This window comes from Sinohyriopsis cumingii, chromosome 12 (assembly GCF_028554795.1).
Source record: "Sinohyriopsis cumingii isolate HCF-2022 chromosome 12, ASM2855479v2, whole genome shotgun sequence".
Lineage (NCBI taxonomy): Eukaryota > Metazoa > Mollusca > Bivalvia > Unionida > Unionidae > Sinohyriopsis > Sinohyriopsis cumingii.
In genome coordinates this window covers 38,631,652-38,659,471 of record NC_142972.1, presented here as the reverse complement: position 1 = coordinate 38,659,471, position 27,820 = coordinate 38,631,652, and the positions used below count along the sequence as shown (strand labels likewise).

Here is a 27,820-nt window from a genome sequence, read left to right as displayed (position 1 = left end):
TTTAATAACTAAATAATTCATGGGCAAGAGACAAATTCTTTACTCTTGCTCTATACAATCCCTACTGGTGGGTGGAAACATTGCTATGGTTGATTATTGGAAGAAGCAAAGACGAAATACTTATTTACAGTTGATTTTATTGATTATGTACAACATATATAAAGTGCAATATGTATGCCGAGACCTACATGTAAGTCTTTTCAATGATGGCAATACATTACAATCTCAAGAATGTTTGCATTTTCTTTTTGCTCCTTCACACATCTGTAGTTTCAATTTTAACCAACTGAACTGACAAACCTATGAAAATAAATTCTAAAAGACGTTACAGGCTTTCTCAATGTTTTGGAAATAAATTTAAACTTTCATCTTGTAAGATTTTAAATATCATATTTCTAAAATAAATAAAAAAAACCAATTTCATTGATTTGTTCAATGGCCATTAAAACTAGCAGCACACAAGTCTAACAGAAAATTCTTTACAAGGGTTGTATTTTATATACTTTTAATTCCACAACAGACCCAATATATTTCTTAAAAAAGTATCTTTATTAGCTTGTTTTATGTGCACCCAACTGGAAGCAGTATGGACTTGGACTTGCAATTACACAATAAGCCATGCCTGGAGATCATAAAACTTGGAGGTTGAGTTTTTAACTTTGACCAATCAAAATCAACTATTCAAAATGTAGTTTTTTTGTGATGGGTCAGAACAAAATCTCAAGCTCAAACGTTGCATAATTTCCAATTCAGGAAATCAGGGTGTATGCTGTAGGATCAACTTGTGATTTCAAGTGAATAGCACATATCAAAACCTGCTGGAGATTGATGTAATGGCAAATCCAGGCCTGTATTGTTTACACTAATACTTGGCACATATTATATTCATATATTTCTAAACCTCTTTTCAGTCTCTCTTCTTTTCTGCATCAACTGCAAAAAGCAAATATGTCAAAACAAAACAATTCCAGATAAATGATTTCTATGTGCATAAAACAAATACTTGAGTACAACAGATTTTTAAGTCAGAGTTCCTGCCAAAAATAAATAAAAAAATGATTCCTGACCTTTTTGAAGACTAAAATATAAAAACTTTGTGACCTACCAAAGAACTTAGAATCCGAATAATAAAACTTCTCCCAAATGCAAAAAAAGCATTCACATTTTCAGTTTCTGGCAAAGATGGTTGTAAAAACACAAGTTTAAACTTTTTCAAGACTTTTTAGTCATTTTTTCAAATTTTCCAGACCTGGAAAAAGAATTTTCAAATTATAGACCTTTCTAGAATTCCAATCCTGTGCAGGAACCTTGTGAGAGGAAAACAAACATGTATCAGTGTCAAATCAGTGAAAATATACAGAGTTTTATTTGTACATATACCAAAAGACATGCCAAAGTGCTGCAGCTAAAATAGAACAAAACAACTTATTCTTTCTATGGTATGTACACATGGTTTAAAAATAAAGGTACTTAACCAAAAACATCATCTATAAGGATTTAAGGTCAATATATGCAGAAGTTTGTATACACATATTGGGCACAACGGAACATCACAAAAGACCATGTATTCAAATTTTTAACTTAGAGTATATATTTTCACATGATAACAAGTAAAATACTGGAAATGAAGATATTATAAGCACACTTTTGATAGAAAACTTCACACTATCTCTTGTTGATAAAGCTATTAAGTTTTGAAGTATATCTCAATCAACATGCTCTGGCAGTTTGGTCTTCTGTTTGAATAGTTACCAATGCCAAACTATCAAAGAAAATAGGTATAAATTAATAGTGTGCATGCATTTTGTGAACTAGTTAAATTTTCCACACCAGACACACAAGATGTGATAACTGGACTTCTTGTTTTCCAACTGTATTAGTCCCGTGTGAATACTTTACTTGAAAGTTCAAATGTCAGGACATTTTGGTCAACAAATACAATGATCTGTTCGCACATTTACTGATAATGATCACATCTAACTTCTTGACTGTTTTTTGAACTACTTTGTGAAAAAAGACTCTGCTTCAATATGAAAAATAAATTCTTATGGCATACATTCTCCTCAAATTACTTAAGTTGATAGCAACAGTGAAAAAATGTCACAGAATATGACTAGCAGGATGGTTAGTGTTTGATAGCATTATTAACAGATTATTGGACATATCATGCCAAGGAAATTGAAGCCAATTACTTTTCTCAAGGACACACAAAGGCAGCAAACCCTGGCAGGTCTGGGCTAGTATCAAACTCATAACTCTTGGATTATGAGTCAAATGCTCAACCAACATGGCTCTAACATGACACCCCAAAATATGACTTTAAACTAATCTAATTATATCATAGCAGTTATGCAAACGTGGATGCAGCTTGGACTGAGCAAGTTTTGGACATGATTTTGTACTTTAATTTTAGTCAAAGACAATGTAAAACATTATCTGTATTGATTTAGTGTGAAAAAACGTGTCCAAAGATATTTATATTGTGCCAGAAAAATCTGTTAGCTGCACATTTACAGAATATTGGTCTTTCACTTTGTGCATCTAATTGCCATGACAATTAAAAATCGACTAATATGTTCCAAGTGTTAACTTACACAACTGTTAGAAAATCCAGTGGTCTTTTGTTCAGTTAATTTTCTCATTACTTGCATTTTCCTACTTTTCAAATTTAAGAATTTACATAAAAACTCGAAACAGCTGAATGCTGACTGAAAAAATATGAATTCTTCTAACATGAATCTTCGATTCTATGTTTCTTTATATAAGAATAACAACATATTTAGAATAAATATATATTTTACTTATTTCATCAAGTTTTATTTATGATAATGAGAAACAGTTGACATGGCATATTTTTAAAATAAAACTAAATGAATCTAGTGCAAGTCAGGGTATCACTTTGGCTGATCCTGACAAAGGGACACAATAACCACAAATTTTTTTTTCTTCTGGTAAGAGTGTGTAGACCTTGGTAACGGAAGTTACAGGCTTCACAGTAATAGATCATATTCTGACTCTTCACATGTAAATTATTTTTGAAAAGTTATGTATTTGGGGAAATATGCACACCTCCATTCCTTGCTTTTATCGTACAGGCATCATGTTGTCATTACTTTAAGCCACTGTAGCACAAATAATACACAAGAACAAATATGAAACAATTCTAATAATGAAATATATCAGTTCATGTTAAATACCGTGATCTTACTTGATGAAACAAATCTTGAATATTCAGAGAACTGGCAGATACAACACTGAGAATCGAAATGCTTTATAATAATAAAAAAAAACTAATACAATACAGGCATGACATTTGTAAAATTGATTTTACAGCTTTGATGCATTATTTCTTTTATATTTTGATAGTTTGTATCATCATGTGTGCAGGCTGCTGTTATGTGTGGGTAGGTATTCGTCTATGGGATGTTTCAGGATGATCATGTGGTGCGGATTTTCCCAGGAACATAGTTCTTGTCTATCACTGGTTCCTGCAGAAACATGTGCAAGCATTTCTCATTCTGTGCCAGTGGATGACCAGCAACTCTGTAATGAGAATAGGACTATGAATAAATATAAACTATTACATTCATGAATGTTTAATGCAGTGTCATTCAATGAACATTGGGCCAGTCACATTACACATCTTTTCTATGCCTCTGTAACTGTATATACTCCTAAATCACTGCATGGAATTTTACTTGTCCTTTATTTGCTCTGGCAGCCTAGTGGTTAGTGTCCATCTCATATGCCGGAGGTCATGGCTTCGAACCCTCGCAAAGTAATTCCAAAGGCTTAAGAAACAGTACTAACAGCTGCCTCGCTAGGCATTCAGTAGTATCACTATAAACTGCCAAACTGCAGACTTCATAGCAATATGACTGAAAAACTCGTAAAGCTACATTAAAAATCCAAATTACACACACACACACTTGCTCCTATGGTAAACATGTGCAGGATATATACAGCTGTTGGCTCTCTATAGTGATATTTCTGGTGTTAGTCCAAAGGTAAAAATATACCAGAATTAAAACTTGCTTTAATTCTGTAATACTTTCCTGCTATTATGCACTGTATGGCTAGATCTTTACCTTAATCTAATCCCCAGTGCAAGATGACTATTCCCTCCTCCAATCTGGAGATTTACAACACCAAAAAATCAACATGATTCCAGTTTGAATGCTTAGTTAATTCCATCATTTGGAACATCATCCTTCATTCACTATGACAAAGACTGAATGGGAGGGTCAGGGAAATAGGCAATAACAGCAAGTAATCATCATATAATTCAAATTAGTTTTCCAAACAAAAAATACTTTTTAGTAGCAGTAATATATAACCTATAATTACATTGCTGAATTTATCATGTTGGAGGTTCAGTGTTTAAAGATATGCTGTCCAAATGTGCTTCTCATTTGCTGTAGCTGGGTACTATACTGCCAACTGGAGGATCTTTGAAGGCTGTAATGCAGATACATTTAGATCCAATGTAGGCAGATACATTTAGATCCAATGTGTAAATGTTTTCACCCTTGCATGACATTGAATATGAGGGCCTAATGAACTTGTTTGACAGGGCAAGCAAGTTTTGGGTGTTACTAATGAAAATAATAGGACAATATTGGTACAGTAGTCCCCCTCTTGAACGGCCCCCCTGACCAGCAGCCACCTGCTCCTTACGGCCAGAATCCGTTGGCACCGACAAGTTTGTGTTCAAAAGTACCCCTCACAAAAGGCCACCGGGCTAACGTGACCAGTATATTAATGCACTAATATAAAATTTACCCCTCACAAGCGGCCACATTTTATTTTGATATGTATCCAGAACCAGTATTTTATTCATAACGTGTGTTAAGTAATCCGATTTCTGTTTCCCAATGTCAGGTTTTCATTACTGAAAGAAGTGTTGACTAAAGTACATGTACCACTAAGGTTAATATTATACCATTTACGCCTCACGAGAAGCCACATTTATTCCATAAAGCCGAGAAAGACTCAAATTTTAATCCATACAAAAGGGTAAGTACATGTAATCCAAGTAGCCTTACTGCTGTGTTATCATAAGATGTCCAGTTTAGTCACTTCGATTATTGTTAAGATTACAATTATTGAACAGTAGTAACAGCTGAGAAGTGGCAGCATCGATGTACAATACACAAGTCAGCAGGAAAATGGTTTGATAGTCTTTATGGCTTCCCTTAGTAAGATGTTCGCTTTGATAATTAGTGGCTAATACTACTGACAATAATTGTCAAAATTACAAATCCTAACTGCCACGAGGTCAAATCTGCGTGATGTTAAATGGTACATATCGAAGCCATTTTGGCTTCACTCGCTTAGTGTAAAGAAAAATATAAAAACAATAGGGTACCAGACTGTGACTAATGAATCATGTGACAAGATCACTTCCTTTAAAAACACAGCAATTTGTTTAGATGCATAAAAAATTGTTTTATCAGTATTGTAGTTGGCAACATGAAAAACTTACTGCAAAAAGATCAACATGTCATCAAGGAAAAGAAAAATTATCAGTTTAGAAGAGAAAGTGAAAGCAATTCAATTGACCGAGAGGTTTGGGGGTGGGTGGGGTGTCGAGGATCCTTGCAGAAAACTAATGTCAGAAAGACTTAGATAAACAATATCGTGAAAGATAAGGAAACAATTCTGCAGAAGTGGGAAGGTGAAATGGACGGAGAAAGGAAGATTGTTTGAGCCAGGAGATGTTTGTATCCTGATTTGAATGACAAGAAAAAGCAACAATTTTGTCAGTTGAATTGGAATATGACGACTTTACCGCAAATAACGGATGGTTGCACAGATTTCAAGTGTGACACAATATTAAGTGTTCTGTCCTTAGTGGAGAATCAGCTGATGTTAATAATGAAGTTGTTGAAGATTGGAACAAAAGACGAAACGATATATACAGGGGATATGACAGCAAGGATATTTTTAATTGTGACGAGACTGGTTTGTTTTCAAGACTGTTACCAACAGAGTGACAGATGATGTGATCTGTAACATAATTATAAGGACAGTTTTAAAACTATATCAATGGTTATTCATAACCTTCTTTTGAAAATGATGAAACAGTTTGTTTTTCATTTATTTCATAACATGCATGTGATATTTCAATGAAAATATTAAATGTTTTAAATTAAATATACTTGTGACTTTCTTCATATGTATTTACTATTCACATTTGTCATCCCCCTCTAGAAAGGCCACCCTCATTATAAAGCCACTTCCCTGCTGCAGTAGAGGACTACTGTAGAAACTATTACCTCAAATGATGCAATCAATAAGTATTTTTTATTTTCTTCTATAGCATTTTGTCCTTGTATAATAAGTAATAATTGTTGTTTTTCAATTAACTTCAAAATTTCACCCTAACATTAGCAATCTGAAATGTAAAAGTGGAAATGCTGACAAAATAATAAATGGAAGTGAATCAATATCTGACAACAGCTGAGTTGTCTGGGCACCTTTGAGTTAACCAATGGAAATGCAGCTTTCAGAAATTTTGAAGTGAATCAAATCCATAGGCACACACTGATGCTCAGTCTCCTGAAGGCAAAAGTGTAAGACTTCATCTGATTGGCTGATAAAATTAGCAATTATGGTAAAAACATAGGTCATCAGAACATGACCCCTAATTGGTCACTGTCAGATCTTCACAAAGAACAGTGGAGATCTGATTTTAATCAGATTGGAGAAAATGAGAGGGAAACTTGAAAACAAATTTTGTCCTTTATTACCTCTTACTGTATTCCAGTTTGTTGGTTTTCTAGCACCATGTGTTTGTTACTGTCAATGTTTTTTTACTTTAAAAATTTAAATCTAATGGAAGGCCCTGGTATGACTTTTGCTATACCTAAAGCCTATACCCATTTACCTTAAGTCTATACCAGTCTCCATCCACCTGAAGTCTATACCCATTTACCCAAAATCTGTATCCATGTATCAAAAGTTATTTTCTTGTATGTGCATTTTGGAAACAAAAACTTTTTGTGTCCCCATAACACTGAACTTTGCTACCAGACGATAAATTACGCTATTTTAACATTTTTATATTTATTTCTTGCATGTGCTCACAAGACAGATTTACTCACTCAGGAGACTAATGACTTCACGTCTGTTCATACATACTATGAGACAAAAAGTACAATGTAAAGCTTGCAGGCTGAGACCTGCTTTTATCTGAATTCATTTGTATAAAACAGGTACATTTAAAATCTGCTATCTGGCCTGCACCCTGGAAGGTGCACATGCCACTGCTGTAAGAGGCCTATTAAAAGACACTGTTCTCATATAAAAACAGCCACTTGCCCCCCACCCACCCATTACAAAGTGACCCCCCCCACCACAATGAAATGCCTGAGGGTGAATTCTGTTAATCCTGATAGATTCTACAAGACAGGTGACAATCATGAAGTTAAGATGCACAAGAGTTATTAATCCTAAGTTGCACCAATAATGAAATGTTGGTGACAACATATCACTAGTAAAAGGTATTTAAATTACAGCCCAGAAATGAACTTGAATCAATGACACACAAAAAAGCTTTGATGTGCAATTCAAATACTAAAATGTGCCCAAACCTTGAGTCTGGTTTTCAATAAGGTCAAAGGTATTGCAATTCCAGAACAGATCTGATTTTTAAGCAATGCTGAATAAGCATTGGTATGAAGATCACAGAAATGAAGTTTTCATGTGCACATATTTTCATCCCAAGGTACAACTATACTGCAAGTCTTGTCTTGATATGTAAATAGGTACAGGAATAAAAATCCCAAACAATTATCTGTTAGCAATCTTGAATAAATTCTAGAAAGTAGATTAGAGGGATCCACTTTTAATATAAAACATGTCTTCATCAAGATAAACTTTTACTCACAGTTTGTTTTCAATGGTGATATTAAGGAAGGAGAGACAGATTAATATATTGCCAACATCATGAAACAAAGGTAAAAAAATGTTAGATTTGACTAAATTTATATCACACCCAATATCCACCCTTGGGTTTAAAGTCTTAGGTTGAGGTTTCTACTGAAAACTGTCTTACTTTTAATTATAAATACAGCTAGTTCTGGACACAATCAACAAAGGCACAAACTAACCGGTAATAATATGGTCATTTTCATCTGATTAATAATCTCTTAGAGGTTATATCGAACAAGTTGGTGAAAACAAAGACACTTATTACTCACTTGTTTATAAACTGTTCCAGTCCCTTTCTCCTGTCCTCAATAAATTCATCTTCAAATATTCCATCATCTCCTCGGAAGGGTAGCTGTCTTTTCCAGGCTTTTCCAGGAAGTGGTGGCACTACAATCTGATTAAAAAAAATATGTCATGTGATTGATGCTGACTGATCATGACTTTAAAAAATTATATATTATCACAGAACTGTCTTCATGATTACAGTGCTTGACAGTACTGACCTACATACATGAAAAGTTTGCATGCTTGATGAAAGGGCTGTCTAAAAAAATTGACATGATAATCAAATCAATCAAACTATAACCATTTTACACAAAGAAAATGAAGTGTTCTTTATGCTATGCTTGGTTAACTATTGGTTTTAGTAACAAAACAGATGCTGCCAGTATTTTATCTAATGGGAGGAACTCTCCTCTTATCAACAAAACAAGGGGGGAGTAGGAAAAAAATGGGTGGGGAGAAGAACCATAGTTCCATATTTATCTAATACTTGAATTTCCATCTTTTTCTTCCTGTGCCAGTCTGTTAATGCTATATTGAAATCAAAAGCCTCAAAAGATATGTCCTCTATAAGCATTAATGTGTTGACTGTTTCTATGCTTAATCTGATCCTTATATGTGTATGAATATTGTTCTGTGCTGAGAATCCCCTTTCACAGCCTGCTGTCTTTAGAGGTATACATATGGCTAGTAGTGATGGGAATTGGTCACAATTTCACAATTGATAATTGGTTCCACTTAACCAACTGATAACTGATTATAATTGGTTACTAAGAGCACATTTTAATTTTTGTTTGTTATACATTTATATCTTTGTTCAAGAATTAAAAATGTTAATAAATGTACAGGAGTAATCTCTTTTAATGACACGTATACTTTAATCTGATTAAAACATGACATTTTCCTATTTTGTTGTGTTATATTTGTTTTTTGTTTTTATGGCTGATCAGTCTTATGTAACTGAATACTGTTGCAATCCCCCATAATCCTTTGATTTATGTGAGTTTGTCTGTGATTTGGATTTTTAAAGTAGCTTTAACAATTTTTCAGTCATATCACTATGATGACTGCAGTGCGTCAGTTTATAGTGATGTCTAGCACTGGGGCATCGTGCTGAAGACTTGTAGCATGATGTCCGACCCAGTCACATTATCCTGACACCAGGTTGACCAGTCCTAACACTAACTTCTTAATGCTCAGCGCCAAGTGAGGCAGCTGTTAGTACCATTTTTATAAACCTTTGGTAGGACTTGGCTGGGGATAGAACCCTTGATCTCCTGCATCCGAGGCAGACACTAATCACTAGGCCACCAGAGCGGTCTGATTTATGTGATGTGTCTATAATCGAAAGTATAGCTGGACATCATTTTCTTGTTTTTTTTTTTATACAAATACTGCAAAGGATTTTACATTTATTAAAACTGAAAGAAATCTTCAAAATGTGTTCAAATTTATCAAATCAACAATTTAACAGCTTAGTAATTTAATCATGACTATATATTCCTGATTATGAAAGTTTGCACCTAAGGAATATGGTATGGCTTTAAGTTTGTAAGTTGTCATGGGAATAAATAATTTAAATCAACTTTATTGGACAGGAAGCCCTATTTAGCTTATCATGTACACAGAGTTTTACTAACCTTTGTGTTTTGCATGAAAACAAAAAAGAACTAGTCCAATTTTACACACAATCGATTATGGAGTTAGTTCCACAATCGACTATCTTACTGCTTTGCTTAACCAACTGACGATCGATTTATAATGGAAAATCTGAACAATACTAATGGCTAGCTTAGTCAGACTGAACAAGTTGTGAGACTGTTGTTGATGATTCTTGTGTACAAGTCTAAACAGCTCATAAGTATTGTCTTTTGGATATCTCTGTTCCAAAATATTTTTCACTAATAGGAGATCTGCCAAAGATCATTCTCTTGAATCAGTGCTTTGCTTATTTGGGTTCATTAATGTCACAGTCTGCTTGTTCAGACAGATGTGTTTTGACCACATAAATATCCTTAAGTTTTAATTTCTTTTTAGATTCTTTTTTATTCAATTGATATTAACCTTTAGAGTGCTATACAGTTTTGTAACACAAGATCCCTCAGGGCTACACTGTTTGAGAAATCAAAATTGCACTAAGGTTTAAATTGCCTGTATTTTAATTAAGCTTGGTATTCTGCCTTTTCTACATTTAATTTCAAAATATCGCTGAAGATTGGTTGACAGTCATGCCATCTCTTTTCATCTAGCATGTACATCATGCTCTCAATGAATCATCATTTTTGAGCCCAAAATCACTAGGTAGCATTTCCAGTAACACTTTCCCATCTCCAATAATCTGATATACTTCAAGACTTTAAAAATCATTGTCATCATTGCTATCATCAGCCAGTATTTGCAGAATGAAATTGTCATCTGAAGATAACCCAGGCTGAGAGTCTGCCATTTTGGGTTTTCTAGATTGCATGTATTTGACACAATCATTTGTAAAATTTCCTTGAGATGCAAACTATGACAGAGATCCCATTCCAGGGCCAACAAGCCAATCAAATTTAGTTTAACAACCATTCTTGTTAAGATGAAGTACTCAGATGTGTAAATAGTTGCCTACCTGGAAAAAAAATACAGAGATAGAAAGTCTATACCGATGGTGCAACTTATGCCACAGCATACACTTTAAGGGTCAGCAATTCAATAAAAATTGTATGCTGTGTTGAGCATATTTTTATATGCACAACTTCAAACTAATTTGAGAAAGTTCTTGCACATCACTACTCTGCAAGGGAATGAATTCATAGAAAATTTGCATGATTTGCACACTCTGTTGCTTAAGCAGCATCTCTATTACAATGATTTATATGCAAAAAATTTTTAACTTATACATAAATTTGAGTAAATAATGTTGCTATGTACTCAACAACTGGCATAATATATTAAAGATGCATTGCATTTTAAATACAAATTTACCAACTGTGATCAAGAAAAAAAAAGCATAAAAGCATAAAAGTTTAAGAAAAGCAAGAGCTTCTAAAGCACAAAGTATCACACCTTCAAGCTTTCTAATGTATACCCAACAATGTGATTTGGAGAAATATTAACATGTGTGCATCTAACTTAAATACATACATGTAATCTAACTTGAACACAGAATCTCAGCTTTCATGACACAAAAATATTGACCTTGCTTCTGGAAAATCACAGAATTTTTATAAGTACATTTGAACTGTGTAAAACTCACAGCCCTGTGTTTCCTATTTTTACCTCCACCCCCAAATTTGAGCCTCTTCACCAAGTCTATGAAGGTAAGGCAGAAAGCAGCTGCATCTATGTATTTATTGCTTAATGTCAAGTAAGTGTGAAAATGGTTAATAAATGGGGTTGCCAATAATTTCCAAGGAGTAACCCAGATGCCATCTTTAAATTTATGTTTTCATTCCAATTAAGAGCCAATTAAAAAATGGGGATCTCATGTTTTCCAATTATGACTCAGGATGCCACACCTGTATACCCAATGAGACATGACCCAAGTGTTGCCTTCAAAACTGTAAACAATACAAATAAATATTTTAATCAATTATCATACTTGCCAATTCTGTGACATGCGAAACTAAAACCCAAGGCATTCTTACATTTTATGTAAAAGTACCCTATTCACATACACAAAATGAATCAAAATAATACAAACCGATTGTGCACAACTACAGACCAACCCTGGTCCAGGTCTGTGACACTGATGTTATTGAGTGGTAACCATTTTTCTTTCTTTAGGCACAGCTATGTTGACCTTTTGACTCCAAAATCAACAGGTTTCTTCCTTATTTCAAGCCAAATCATTCCAAAACTTAGGTCCTGATGTGCTATATAGAACTTAAGTTATTTTGTGAAAACCGTTTTTCCTTTCAGCAACTGTAACCTTGACCTTTGACCCCAAAAGTGACTGGCTTATTCTTAACTAAATTTAAGAGAAAGTCATGTTCAAAGTTTGGAGCAGGTTATGTGATGCTGAACTTATATTGCATGGAAGCCAATTTGTTTTGTCTTTCAGCAACAGTAAACCTCTCTCTCTGTCATCCCCCAAACTGACATGCTTCTTCTTTATTCAAGTATTCTCAAAGTTTCATAACTACAGTTTGTGGAGAAATTAAGTTATTGTACAGAATCAAAATTGTTGATGTATGGTTGAACAGATATCATAATACAATCAGCCAACGTTGGTATGTGAAAAAGCTTGCCAGTAGCTTCTCGTGGGTCGGTGGTTCTTTCCAGGGGTTTCCTGGGTTCTTCCTCCACCATTAATACTGGCCGCCATGTATAGCCTATTGTGTGCTGAAAAATGGTGTTAAACCTTACAACAACAACAACAATCATAATACAATAGTCTGCCTTACAGCTCGTATACAGGATTAAAAATGTAAGGCAATGCAGATCACCAGAGACACTGACCATCCCATAAAACCAGCACAGGACACAGTCAAATCTAGTCAATTTCAAATCCTTCTTGCTTATTAAGAAGCTTCATACATGCTCCTCAATGAAATGATGTGATTTGATACGAATACTTTCCTAAAACATTTACCATATGAATGTGCAGCTTACTTTCTCTAGATTAGGTATTCTAAATAGATTAACTTTTATTATATTAGGGATGAATTGTGATGAATTGTATGCTTGCAACAGGAATTTAAAGACATATAATTTACATATGAAAAAAATTAAGACCTTTGCCCCAAATGAAGTATATACGTGACATTAGCATAAAAAGAAAAATGTTTTTTTTTAGGTAAAAATAATACCCATTAAATAAATAAATCCAAAACTCCTCATATAAATGTGAATGGAAAAACACATAAAACCAGCACTGCTCTCTTTTCCCAGCTTACCTTACTGTCTCTTTCAAGTTCACTCCGTAACCATTCAAAATCACTGTATCTTCGCCGCACACTTGATTCTTTCAATTTAAATACAGGCAAGTTTGTCTGTAATGAAACATAAACGAACGGGGTGAACAATTCTGAAGTTCTGCATTCAAATGAACTAAAATGAGTGATGTCTGTAATGCATAAAATTAAAAGTTTTCATCCCTTCAAATCTGAGATTTTCTAGCTGTAATCAGGGAAGAAAATGTGCTGTACATTACATGCAACATCGACTCTAATAAACTGTAACTGATTCTGTGATAAGTACAACAGCAATTTGCTGCTTCTAGATTAAGAGATGAGCAATACTGGAGACTGTTTATGACACAAGTCAATCTAATGTTTGGCGCAGCTCTATGTTGTTGCAATTTGAATACAGACCTTGTATTAGATTGAAATAGGGTTGCAAATTAATAAAATATACATTTATTTATGATCAAAACATCAGTGCCACATGAAAAGTCATTTGACTGAACTGTAACAATGCAAAAATAAGTTTTCTAATCCATATAGGCTTATTTATTGTTGTTTAACACCTGTTTTTATAATTATGTACTATAATTTTCTTTCATTTTTTTCTCTATCTGAAACATTTGATCACCAGCAGCAAGTTTAGGCTGAACAGGTCCTGATAAACTAAGATAAAGTCTTCAATTTACAACTTCTATGCACAGAAAATATAGAAATAGATCAAGGTCTCAATTTTCAATGATATTGATTTGTAGTTGGGGACATAAACAAATCACTAGCCCTAAAATGGATGTGTTTTAAATACCAAGCCAGAAGAATGCCCAGGGTTTCAACAAAACTGCTGTGAAAGTATGTGTCAGGTATCATAGTATTTAACATAGTTGTGTACAGGAGCATTATGCAATATCTACCTCTACATGGACTCTCAAGGACTAAGCTCCTACATAAGCATGCAATTTTCAGAGAATGTGCCTAATAGCCAACATTTATTAAGATATCTGGGTAAGAAAGATGCGTTCTGCTTAAATTTCTTTCAATATTGTTGATTGCATATATTATGGCAACAATTGTTTCAAGGTTTCTCAAGTAATGTTACCATTTGCTTTAACTGATGGTACACCAGCGACACTTGTACAATACTGAAAGACATCTCTATCTAGATGCATTGTCTCAAAGTTGCTCAAATTTTGTTCAGCAGTTTATTTTATTTTAAAGTTGTGTAACTATTTTAGTTTAACTGGTTGTTTTTGCAACATTTATACAAATCTGAAAGCCTTACGATAGACTGCTTTCTGTAACATTTTGTCAAGTTCTGTCCTGTATTTTTCATGTCTTTTAAAGTGTTTATATATTTAGCAACAGTGTCCATATCTGATAGTGGATTGGCATCATTTATATAAATTCCAACCTCTCTATGCTAGGATGCTGTTTAATAGATTTTGTAAAATTCTGGTCAGATGGTTTTGTGAAAAAATTACTATCCTTTTTTTTGAAGCAGTGGTCGTATTTGCAAAAGTTACATAAAAAGTGAAAAATAATGAATCCTTACATTGGCCATCAAAGACCATGGACCACAATAATTCTAAGAACATAAGGCAAACAATTCAATCCAAGATCATTTGTAATTTCCCATACTCAAAGCACAAGTATCTATAAAGAATTTGAAATTTCTGCAATATCACACTGCCTTCAACAGTAACTGAAGTTGATCGTGTGACTTATGACTGTCATGTGATAGGAGGAGACTGGTGTAGATGATTAGTCAAACCCTTGTCCCTGTTTAGTGTTGCTTTCCGCTTTTGCATTTTGACCCCCTCCTTCACCTTTCTTTTCCATAGGTTGTCTTCTGATGTGATGACCTTGGTCTGATTGGGAATCATGGATGTTCCATGCTGCAAGAATGTGTATGCATGACCGATGACTCGCTACCAACATGTTCCTCTATCCTTGTTTCTAATACTACCCGTTACTCCAATGTAGTCATAGGAAATTACTAATGATCATGAATTATCCTGTGCAAGGAAGCAACTGTTTCACTTGAATTCAATTAGGAAGCAACCTTTTCACTTGAATTCAAGTTTTAAAAAAAAGACTATGAAATCCAATCTAGCAATGATCTCATTCATGTTGTTTTAACATTTGGAACTCTCTTAATCAATCTTAACCAGAGGACTATGTGACTATACTTAAGCAATTACATGCTATGATAACAGAAAAGAGATCAGCTATTAGATGAAGTAATATTTTCATATTTTGGCCAGATTTTAAAAACAGTCATGACATTAGTCTACCTCCAATGACATCATTGTAAGTAGCAATAACAATGTAACTAGAGGGCGCTTCAGTCGGGCTTAGTGCCACCATCTTACTATTTTTGTACAGAGAGGGTACCCCATTTTAATGGGGCTCCCATTCTTTTAACTTTGATTGGATAATTTCTTCAATAGCGGAAACATTTTACGTGATAACCTGTGCAAAGAAAACCATTTGGCTTTTCTTTTAAACTATACGTTATTCTAAGAATTTGATACAGCTCAGAGAATATTTTCATAAGAAATCCACAAAATGTGTGGATCATGAAGGGTTTCACGCGAGAGAGGTTTTATTTATGTATCTAAATACAGAATGTGTCAAAAACATTGTGCTACTTATCTTCGTTTCATGGGAATAGGGTTGTATTATAACATACCCTTTGTCTCATCTTTAACAGGAAATATGTCAGTTCTCTCCCTTGAGCACCTGGTAGAGGTAGCAACCAGTCTGATGTTTTATCAATAAAGTACACAAAATCTGTGACAACACGAAATCACCTTATCAGTATAATAAATATACATATATTTATAGTACATTAAGGTCATTTATTGTGAGGTACTTTACTGACAAAATGTCAGACTCCTTCAGTAGCAAAGTTCTATATACTCCAGGAATATAAATATTGTTGCTACCGCTACCTTTAACCAGTAGTTTGTTTTTATTATTATTGCTACAAAATAGAATAAAACCTGCCTGATACCTCTGGACATGAAATTAATGTAGTAGTAAAAAAGATTAAAACAAATTTATACTTGTATCTTCACAGATGAGATGTGATTGTTTTCTGTTTGAAAAATAAGCCGCCCCCCACCCACCCACCCACCCCCGTAATAATTTAAAAGAAACTTTGGAAGTTTTTAAGGTTACTCACAGGTCAGGCTGTTGTAGCATCCATACCCCCTACAAAAACATCTTCATTAGTGTGTGATTTTATTGTCATTTTACACTGTTTAAAAAATAAGTTAATACTGTTATGACCAAAAATGTCATCACAATCCAATAATGCAATAAAGCAAATGCAAAATAAATAAATATAAAAAGTATATACATTACTGTATTTAACTTTTCACAGGAAATATTAGATAGTAATAAATATTTTATGTAAACTTTAAGTCATAAAAACAATATTTTTAGAAACAAATTCTAATACAGTTAGGCATTTAAAAGTTATAAATACCTGGATTGTCTTGTTACATTGTCCTTATATATTTATGAAAAGTAAGAAGGCAGATGTTACCAATCCCTTTTGGATTTCATTTTCACATGAATAAAAACAAGCTTTATACATAATATGGCTTTTGGATTGGACAAACACTCAAAATTGTAAATTCTGAGTAATTAAAGCTGCAGAATTCTGGATTGGCCGAAGCATATTTCCCCAAAATTTCCTTTTATATACCACATACATTTGTAAATTATGCCTCAAGAACAGTCTGGTTATATTCTCTAGTGACTGCTTCATTATTTAACCCATAAAAACTTTCCATTACTGGATTTGTTTTCAATATATACACTGTACAAAAAATGCTTACTTTTTGGGGAATTCTTTTTTTGCAGACAATAAAATAAACTGTCTGCACTTGCTATGAGCAAAAACCATGAAGAGGAGTATACTTTATTTGTTAATTTGTTATTTCTGATGCTCTGACCTTCGCAAAAATACCATATTTATTAACCTGAGATGAAAATTAAAAAATTGGCCTGTTCTCCCTATCATAACTTGCTATTCACTTCTGAACCTGCACTCTATGTCAATGTGCAGATTTCTCATAGTGTAAGCTTTGACAAATATTCATTAACCAGAATGTCTTTTTAATTTATTTGTTTAAACCATCAACAAAAAAGTCCTAAAATACACTCCTGAAGAGATCGCTTAGAGATGTAGTTATAATCATCCACCTTGAGCAAGCCTGGAGGACATTATCCCACCTCAATTGTTAGTTTCTCCACAAATTTAAGGAAACTCCATATCTCAATTGGCATAGAGAAACAACAGGACAGTACATAAAAGGTCCCCTTACTGTACAATCATAGTGCAATAATGCAGTTGTAAATTCGAGGTTGGTTACATAATATCAGTGGTCATCATTGTCTCAATATATGACCACTATGATCTTAAGACATTTGTGCATGTGTTTCCCTTAACATTTATAGGGGTGGTTTCAAAACAACTTTCTAATGTTGTGTCAATATTTGGTGGTTTTATAAACAAAGATCGATTCTTGTTCAAACGGCAGTTTATCGGATAGTTTTGCCAATTTTCAATTACAATAATTAATGTAATGTAGGTATTATTAGCAGTTAGAATTCACTTAAATGTATAGATTTTACTATACCCGTCTGAAGTGAGATGGTCAAAATACATGGTGTAATGAACAATGTTATGCTAAGCTACAAAATGTCACGACACGAAACAATCTGTGTTTAATGGTCTACATCAATAACTGACAATAAAAATTACTAAAGAAATTATTTCATTTAACTTTGCATGGTTTAAAATTAAAACTAAATAGATTTGTTTTCAGACAAAACACGACCATCACTGAATCATACGAATAGGATTGACTCAAAAAGGAAGTTCCGTTGTCACCTTCATCCGAAGTTCATAGTCCGTGTATCGCTTTTTAGCCACTCCATGTGTTTGAGGATCTGATATATCTATCTCAAGAAAATTAGCTGGCGGTGAGTAGGCATCTTCTAATGTTTGTTTCTTTGGTTGAAGCCTGGATGTCGCAGCTAAATTATTTGCGCTGGACATTTTTGCTACTCCTACAACACCAAAACTGATGACATCACCAAACATTGTGTACAAGGGACGCAACCGTTAATTATCGAAAATTACAAGATCCCGGTACCCCTTCCAGGCGGAACATTGTCACCCGTTTCAATTGATAATAATAATAATAATAATAATAATAATAATAATGATAATAGTAATTTCCACCCTGACAAATTCGATAAAGCCAGTTTACATAATGGCCCTGCAATTAAAGTAAATATACATATACTTTGTAAACATTTACATGATATTATCTATTTCATACAAAAATTCATACATAACAAATGTTAATACAAATTATACAAGGTTAACACATTGTCATCAACAATATATATATATATATATATATATATATATATATATATATATATATATATATATATATATATATATATATATATAATCAGCTGGGCGGTTGAGACGGGAAGGTTTAAAAGTATGGATTTCTAGGTGACTTTTGTGCCGTCAACATTGTATACAATCTTAGAAGCTGCAGAGCTCAGATGGGATCAGAAGCTCTCTCACGGAAATTTGACATGGTGGGTCTCACTGGCATGTAACGGGAAATATAATGTTTAAACTGCATATACTATATAACACTTAGTGATATACTTACTATTCGATACCCTACATTTACTAGGCATATACTATATAACACCTAGTGATAAACTTACTATCCAATACCCACATTTACTAGGCATATGCTATATAACACTTAGTGATAAACTTACTATCCAATACCCACATTTACTAGGCATATGCTATATAGCACCTAGTGATATACTTACTATTCAATACCCACATTTACTAGGCATATACTATATAACACCTAGTGATAAACTTACTATCCAATACCCACATTTACTAGGCATATGCTATATAACACTTAGTGATAAACTTACTATCCAATACCCACATTTACTAGGCATATGCTATATAGCACCTAGTGATATACTTACTATTCAATACCCACATTTACTAGGCATATACTATATAACACTTAGTGATAAACTTACTATGCAATACCCACATGTACTAGGCATATACTATATAATACCTAATGATATATTTATTATCCAATACCCACATTTACTAGGCATATACTATATAACACCTAGTGGTATACTTACTATCCAATACCCAAATTTACTAGGCATGCACTATATAACACCTTGTGATATACTTACTATCCAATGCCCACATTTACTAGGCAATACAATGTTTTGGGGAAGTCAATACTCGCTCTACTACTGCACGGGATTTAAATAAATATGACTTCTTATTTACGAATTCAGACATAAACAAATCAGTTTTAAATCCTGAATGAAGCCCAAGTAAAGTTTAGAATTTTTTAAATCTTAGATTTTAAGATTCTCACTAAAATATTACCTATGTTTCAGGTTGAAAGTTTACGAAAACAGCCACTATCAAGCCAGTCAGATTTACTTTGTAAGTTTTGGTGACATATTTTACGATTTTTTTTCTTCAAATCAGGATTTTTAGTATACATGGTCTGATCTCGGTTTAGGTAATGCTACATTGGTCGTCCTTCATCTCATAACTGAGTGAAAATATGACTGTTTGTCCAGAGCATTACTTTGGCTACAACGTTAACCGAAGGTGAAAATTTGATCTTTTGGAAGGCTCAGTACAGTTTAGAACATTTTTCTGTTACAGATTTCAAATTCTCAATAAAATGCTACCAGTATTACTGATAGAACCTTTGCGAAAACATCCACTATTAAGCCAGCCAAATTGGGTTTTTCATTTTTTTCATTTTTTGGGGGACAAATGTTACAACTATGCAAACCCTAGCACTGGCTGAAATCAGTTTTACCAATGTGACATTGGCCGTCCTACACTTATTGCAAACTGTCAAGTTAGCCAGACTATTGTTTTCAGCACTGTGTTACGATTTTTGCCATTTCTAGCACACAGACAGACCTGAGAGAGAGAGAGAGAGAGAGAGAGAGAGAGAGAGAGAGAGAGAGTGTTTGGAACAAATATACAATCAGTAAAGTTTTTGTTTCTCTCAGAGTCAACATTTTATTTTAAAAAGTCCCTCTAATTCTTCATCAATAAATGAAAATGGAGGATAAGGGCTATTCCTTTACTCTTCGTGTGCATATACCCAAAATTAAACACGAACGCCTTGACAAGACTGTCAGTATTCTTATGCATTACTAAACTTCCAATAATCCAGTAGACCTTCATTTTGCCATAGATACACACTACATAGCAAATAGATAACCACAATGTTCACAAATCATCTTCTCCATTTTGTTCATATTTTCTAGAGAATATCACTTCCAAATCAAGCCAGTTCATGTTCGAAGGTGAATCTCAAGACACAGTTGATGAAGAATATTGTCTACACACTCTATAATCCAGTTTTTATAATCTCATGTTATTGAGTTGAGTGGAAACAGCATTTCGTCTTATACAGTCTATCATATTGTCTTCTTGAGGATATTATCCATAACAATCAAAATATTCCATGTTTATCATGCTTTATACATTTTTTGTACATATTTTGAATATTTATTTTCCCCATATCAGAGGCTGAAACTAATGAATCATTTCGATCCAATAACATAACATGGCATTCTTAAATAGGTGGAATTCCCACCGCGACACCAAAGCATTGAATGCAAATTTTTGTTGTTGTTCTTGTTGTTCCAAAATGAGCAGCAAATCCAGAATTATAAATAAAGGAATTTTCTCTGACATGTTTGGTCAGGTTTTGTTTTTTGTGTGGTCTTAAGACCATTTTTCAGACATGATACATTGAGGCCAGTATAGTTGGTGGAAGAAACACCAGAAAAGTCTTCCTGTCATTTTTGTGCAATTGATTACTATAGAAGTCTCTTTTAAATTTACGAAAATACTACCTGTTGACGTCCAAAGATCACATGATTAGAAGCATGTTTTATATCGCACAGTGATTTTGTTCACTTCATACAATTTCTAAATATGGGCTTCCCTTTTTGGCGTAGGACCGAGAAAGTGTTGTAAAAAAAACCCCACCCCCTTAACTGATTGAGTTCTCTCCCCTTATGTTGCTGTATCTGTAGTGTCTAAATCCATTCAGCAAATTCGGAAAGTATATGAGCTTTACGAAATATCTTTTTACGTCCTGTTGGAATCACGCGACAATTGTGACCTTGAAAAAAAAAAGCTACTGAATACACGTGTCGCAAGCTTGATGAGTACACAAGAGTCTGAGAACATTCAGTGTAAAAAAAAAGATTAAATTAAATGGGGGTTATGTTTGTTGCTCTTTCGTTTTTTAATAATTCTACGAATTCTTTGTTTTATCTTGGGCTTCGACGACTTGGCCAAAAGAAATGACATCGTTTCTTACCTGCACAACCGTGAACCTTTTGTTATTGGTTTGGACATGCTGCTCACAAGCTCTAGTACAGCTACGATGATAAATCACTAAACCGGATTAAAGCGAATGATCTTGCAAAAGAGATGTTCAATTAGTAGGGCAACTAAGTTACCTACTTAATACATGCATATCAAAGTGATGCAAAATACATGTTATACAGAATGGAGAAAAGAATAAACACACCTATAGCCTTAGTGCGAAAAGTAATATTAAAATGTCTATATTTTTATGTATATATAGTTTGTATTGTTTGGTAGTTTGTTTCATTTTATTTTATTTCATTATACTCTGTTCTAGTGTAACATTATATATTGGGCTTAATTCTGCCCTGTCTTATTATTAGTGTTTTTCGACGTCTCTATTATTATTGTCTTCGTTAATGTGTGGTGACAGAAAAATTGTTTTGACTAGCATGTTATATTGTTTTTTTAGACGGTACAATGAGTTCTCTCCCTGTTTTGATCTGCACATGTTCCCTACTAAAGTCGGACTATACATCCTCGTTTGTTTGTACCCTCCCCCCCCCCCCCCCCGGCCGATTTCAATAACGAATATGTTTAATGTGATAAAATGTGCAGATAACTAAGTCAACTGAATCATTGATTTATAATGACAATCTTGACTGTGACCAGACTGGACAAATACTGGCATCCCCTGCACCTTTCAAGCTTAGCGGACTTTCCATAATAACACGGCGCCATATTGCGTACACTATGGGCTAATTTATTTCCATCAAACAACATAATGACGTAGTTCATCCTGTTCGGTAACTGCCGGATAATTCCGTAAATTACATAACATTAAGATTTTGTAAATATATCCCTTTGCACACTTGAACACAGAAATTAAACAGGAATGTGAAATCTACGTGAAAGGAAAATTTGTTGTTATCATTCCTTTCCTTTGCTTGATTTGACATTGTAAATATCGCAAGCAGACGACTTATGTATATACATCTGTAGTTGTGCACATACCCCTTTGCTGAAAATGGACTTGTCCAGGAAGTGCAAATGGATCTCGAGCATGTCAGTATATTATATTGAAAACTTCCGTTAAGCATGAAACGCGCAGATGGTGACGTTGTTTGGGCCACTCTACTCACAGTCACGTTAGAAATTATAAATCAATGCATGCATGAATCTACTAAGTTCCTTGCATTTTTTATCCCAGTAAAGGTTTCATTTATTGAAATCGGCAGGGGAGTACAAACAAACGGGTTGGTATAGTCAGACTATACTCGGTACCGTCTGTTTGATTCTATCTATCTACCATCATGTCTTCGATGAGTTGCTTTCCTTGCAACAGGATAGGACCTTGCCTTTCAAAACTTGCAGGTCTTTGTGAAAGAAAGGTTTCAAGATCACGACAACAGTACGAAATACCGATCTGAGTACATTACCCAAACGTCTGTCCTTCTTTGTCAAGCTACTTCTCCATACACGGAATACAGCAGTTGCAAGTCACTCGAACATCAATTACAAAAATGCTGTTTCACTATAAATTTCCCTTTGGAAACAAGTATCTTGTCCATTATCTTCTTGTATACCAAGATTCACACTGTCGTATACGTTATACTGTAGTAATGTAGTGTGGATGAACTTTATACATGTTTCCTCCTACATCGTAAGCATCCACAGATCAATCCTTGAGACTACAGGAATCATATTTGATACCATGTTGACAGTACTATGTGTATGTTCATCAAATGTGTAACTTTGGATTTCTTTTAATACACCTAATGAGTTGCTTTGGAAACATTTTCTCTGGAAACGACCAAGAAATTGAATAATAGTTTCTTGACCATTATGGCTGCTCAACAACGTAATTTAAGTCAGGGCATGACAAGTGCGTGATGAGAAAATGGAATCCTGTCTCACTAACCAGAGTTGTCAACCTAATACATATATATATATATATATATATATATATATATATATATATATATATATATATATATATATATATATAATATTACATTCTGAATTCTTTAGTACATTACATTTATGTTTATTCCCATTTAGAACTTATTATCATGTTTAAAGATTAGAGCTTATAGTCATGCGTAATACCTGAGTTATTCATTCATAGTGAGGCTTATTAAACTGTTCATTTTGAAGATAAAAATCATCAACATCGTCTTACGTGATTATATTTTATTTATTAATTTTCGACATATTTCTCTGTCCATCGAGTGTGTTTATGTGTGTTTGAGATTGACATTAAGTTGATTACTTTTCCTTATTTCCGACTGATTAATGAATGTATAACACGTTACCGATTCTACAAAGAGTAACATATCCCTAACCAAAAACTTTCTAAAAAGTGCTGGTTTTGAAATCAATTAAGTAGGGGTTTAGGTTTTACAAAATATCGATATAATCGATCCACGTTGTACGTGTTTTCATTCACCATACCCTTACGCTTGTTTCCCTATTGCCAAGGACTTCAAGACAATAGGTGAAGTCAGCTGAAATCTTTTAAAATCGCAAATGCTCCAAATAATTATTCTTCTGTTTTTTTTTTTTTTGTTTTTTTTTTTGTTGTTGTGTTTCACATTTGCATGAATCATTAGAATATTAATGCTTCAAGCCATGTTCCACAAGACACGACGGAGACACCTAGCAGAACGAATTAATCATATCTCGATTTATTATACACGTGTGTGTGTGTGTTAACAATAATACTCAAAATAACCCGTACCTCTTTAACATTAGCACAGTTACAGAAGGAATGAAAACACTTACAACGGGGGAGGTTTTGCATAAAACGTAATTATCGGACCAAACTGCGTTTGAAGATGTTATCAGCCATGAGTTTAACAATTGCCTGAAATGAGACTAAATCTGTTCCCCCGAGAGTTCTCTTCTCTTTGCTGCATATAGGTTCGAGACTGGATTTCTCTCATACCTTCTAATTGTAACAACTCATTCGAATCTCGATGGAGTTATCCCTCTCAAGTAACTGTGACGAATAGGTAAACATGTTCTCAAACGCTTACATTTTTGTTTTCAAAAGTTCTCGACAAAACCTTCGTTGGGAACATCTATCGGCAATAATCAGACACTGTTTCATAGTAATATGTGATGAAGAATATAGCAGTTGGTGGAGAACCGGATACATTTAAAAATAAATAGTGCAAGCAGAAATATATTTGTGTAGTTTTAATGACAGTACCAATGTCATGCATGATTTGTTGGTACCTGATAATTTCAGACATTTGGAACCGGACGACGATGTTGTTTGTATTTATAATAACAGGCCATTATTTCTCGATAAATACAATGTATGAATATTTCAAAAACACAACGTTGACCAAGCAATAATTGATAGTTTGAAGACATATTAGAAAGTCGCCAAAGATTCTGTATTGTATATTATTTACTTCGATTTAGGAAGGACCGATATATATGTATATATTTATATAGGTGTGTGTGTGTGTGTGTGTGTGTGTATGTGAGTGTACATAATTTCAAAAGATTAGGTTAGGGATTTCCATTATTATTTGACAGCACAAGAAAGTGTATGGAGACTTCGTTATCAAAACTTTGGTAAGAAACTAATGTTGTTTCATTGAAATACTTAGAAACGGATGAAAGGTGTGAAGAGTACTTTGATTGTTGTCGGAAGGCTAGATATTATAATTATGAATTGCTTTACAATGTTACATTTACCTGGAACTATATATCTGCCACATATTAACTTTCTGACTTTCATTTTAGGTTTCGTATTGAAATTTGTCTATGGGAAATTACACTACGCTATGAAAGAAATGTAATTACTTTGAGTTTTGGAGATGCATGCTATTAGTTTTATGGCCCTTAAGGGGCGCTCACCGGTAATTATTTACTTTTGAGAGAGTGACGTATGTAAGGTGAAGTTGTTTGTCTTAAAAACATGCACAGTGGAGAGACTGTTGGCATACCTCTGTGTTACTTTAATGTAATGTAGCTGACATTTCTTTGGAAATTGTACATGATCTAAGCACGCTGCTAACTAAAATGACTGCTCCTTTGTGCTCAAAAACTAGTCTGAATTAGTCTAAAGTACACTATCCGTAGCAGCTATTAATATAGGGAAAATGAATTTAGCCAGACTAGACGATACCATTTTATGTAAGTGCAATGACCGAATTACCAAATATATACAATGTTAAAATGTTATCGGCTTTTTTTAATACAATTTTACCACTGAAGGTCAGGAAGTGAAGATGACCAAGTGGAGCTAGCACTTTTTTTGAAAGGTGAACATCTGGAGTAAGGCCAAGCTGTATACTCTATAACCCATATTATACCCATCAATCATACACCAAAATAAAGGAAATGAAAGGTTCTTTAAACTATACCTAAATAATACAAGGTTGTTTTTAAATAGACAATATAACCTGTGAGGAAAGTCAGGGAAATACGAAATTGAAGAGCGCCACCTTAAAACAATATAAAAATGTATGCAATTTTTTAATTATTTTCATATCATTATGTATGATGTTCTGAATAAAATACTACATTAATATTAATGTTAAGCATGAAAATAAGCTAATTATACTCATTTTGCTCTTGCTTACATAATTTTCCATATCATGTTTGTGTGAATAGTGGCCTTAATTATGGGGAAATTAGAAGTCTTAGAATATAGGAATAGAATCAACTTTAATTTAAAAACTGTTGCAATAAGTAATCGAAATATATAGTGAAAATGTTTCTATTCATTAATTTGTAATGAAATTTTAAAAAAAATGACGACAAAACAAATTCTATTCTTCCATATTAAACAATAGGCAAATATTTTACAATTTGACCTTTGACCTTTATGAACCTCATCTGTTCCATTCCTTTTCAAACTGTAAAACCTATTGTTGACATCTAAGGAATAATTCTGGCCACTTTCATGTTCCTATCTTTCAGTATAACATTGGTTGCTATGTTGACAAAAATGTAAACTGCATGTTTAAAATAGCTAACTTTTTATGGGGGGGGGCTAGACTTGTCAGAGACTCTGACACCAATAAATTCTATTCTGCGAGGGAAAATACAGGAGAATTATTCAAAATGGCTGTTTTGATGCTTTAGACTTAAATGTTTCAGCCATACAATAAAAATTAAATCATACAATACTAATATCTATGTTCTCTTTAAGGGGGCGCTCACTATTTATTATGTACTTTTGAGAGAGTTACGTATGAAGTTGTTTGCATTTAAAAATGCACAGTGGAGAGAATGTTGGCAGATATCTATGCTGCTTTAATGTAATGTGGCTGATATTTCTTTGGATATTGTACTTTTGGAAATTGTACATGACCTAAGCACACTGCTAACTAAAATGACTTCTCCCTTGTGCTAATAGATCAGCCTGAATTAGTCTAAGCTACACGATACGTAGCAGCTATTAAAATAGGGTAATGGAATTTTGCCAGACAAAACAATATCATTTTCTGAAAGTGGAATGAATGAATTACCAAATATATAAAATTTTAAAAAAGTTACGTCTCTTTTTACAAAATACAATTTACCTCTGAAGTTCAGCAGGTGAAAATGACCAAGTGGAGCAAGCAGTATTTTGAAAGGTGTATATCTGCAGTAAGGCCTAGCTGTATACTCTATAACCCATATTACACCTATCAATCCTACACCAAAATAAAGGGAATGAAGTGTTCTTTGAACGATACCTAAGATATACAAGATCTTTGTTAAAAAGCCAATATAACCAGTAAGGAAAGCCAGGGAAAATTATTTTCTTTAAAATTCTAACCCAATGAAAAATACGAAATTGTAGAGCGCCACCTTAGTCAATATTTTATTGTACCCGGAAAGTACTTTTAATACTTCATCTTGTGAACTATATCTACCAATGTTTACATCTAGATGAAGTCCGTTTGTAAACTATCATTGGATACATTGATGCTTGCATTAATCGACGATTGTGACACTAACATTGGATATTTGGCCCCAAGTTAAGTGTTTCTATTCCATAACAAAATAACGTTGAATGTGTAGTGATGATTCATCCGTGGAATACTTCTACGCGTAAGATTTATACCTTTATGTATGCTGCACTATGATCAATTCATACTTATAGACCCATTAATTAGGACGGAGAGGACATTTAAACAATGCCCCGTTCATGTCTAATGTCTAACCGTTGAGAAATTCACCTTTCTGAAGACAAAGTGCAGGAAGATTTAAAAGAAATAGAAAATTTGTAAACAGTAAAAATGTACTATAATAATAATAATAA

At 33.6% G+C, this 27,820-nt stretch overlaps 1 protein-coding gene across 1 annotated transcript; it reads right to left on the bottom strand.

Annotated features, from left to right (window-relative positions):
- Nucleotides 1–117: 117 nt before the first annotated feature.
- LOC149786285 (sorting nexin-12-like) lies at nucleotides 118–18,215 on the bottom strand. The gene is made up of 4 exons (XM_089976672.1): nucleotides 18,007–18,215; nucleotides 13,098–13,193; nucleotides 8,205–8,329; nucleotides 118–3,543 (listed from the first exon to the last, which is right to left on the bottom strand). The coding sequence occupies exons 1-4, from the start codon at nucleotides 18,172–18,174 to the stop codon at nucleotides 3,438–3,440; spliced, it is 495 nt and encodes a 164-aa protein (XP_089832798.1). The 5' UTR covers nucleotides 18,175–18,215; the 3' UTR covers nucleotides 118–3,437.
- Between the last annotated feature and the right edge of the window lie 9,605 nt (nucleotides 18,216–27,820).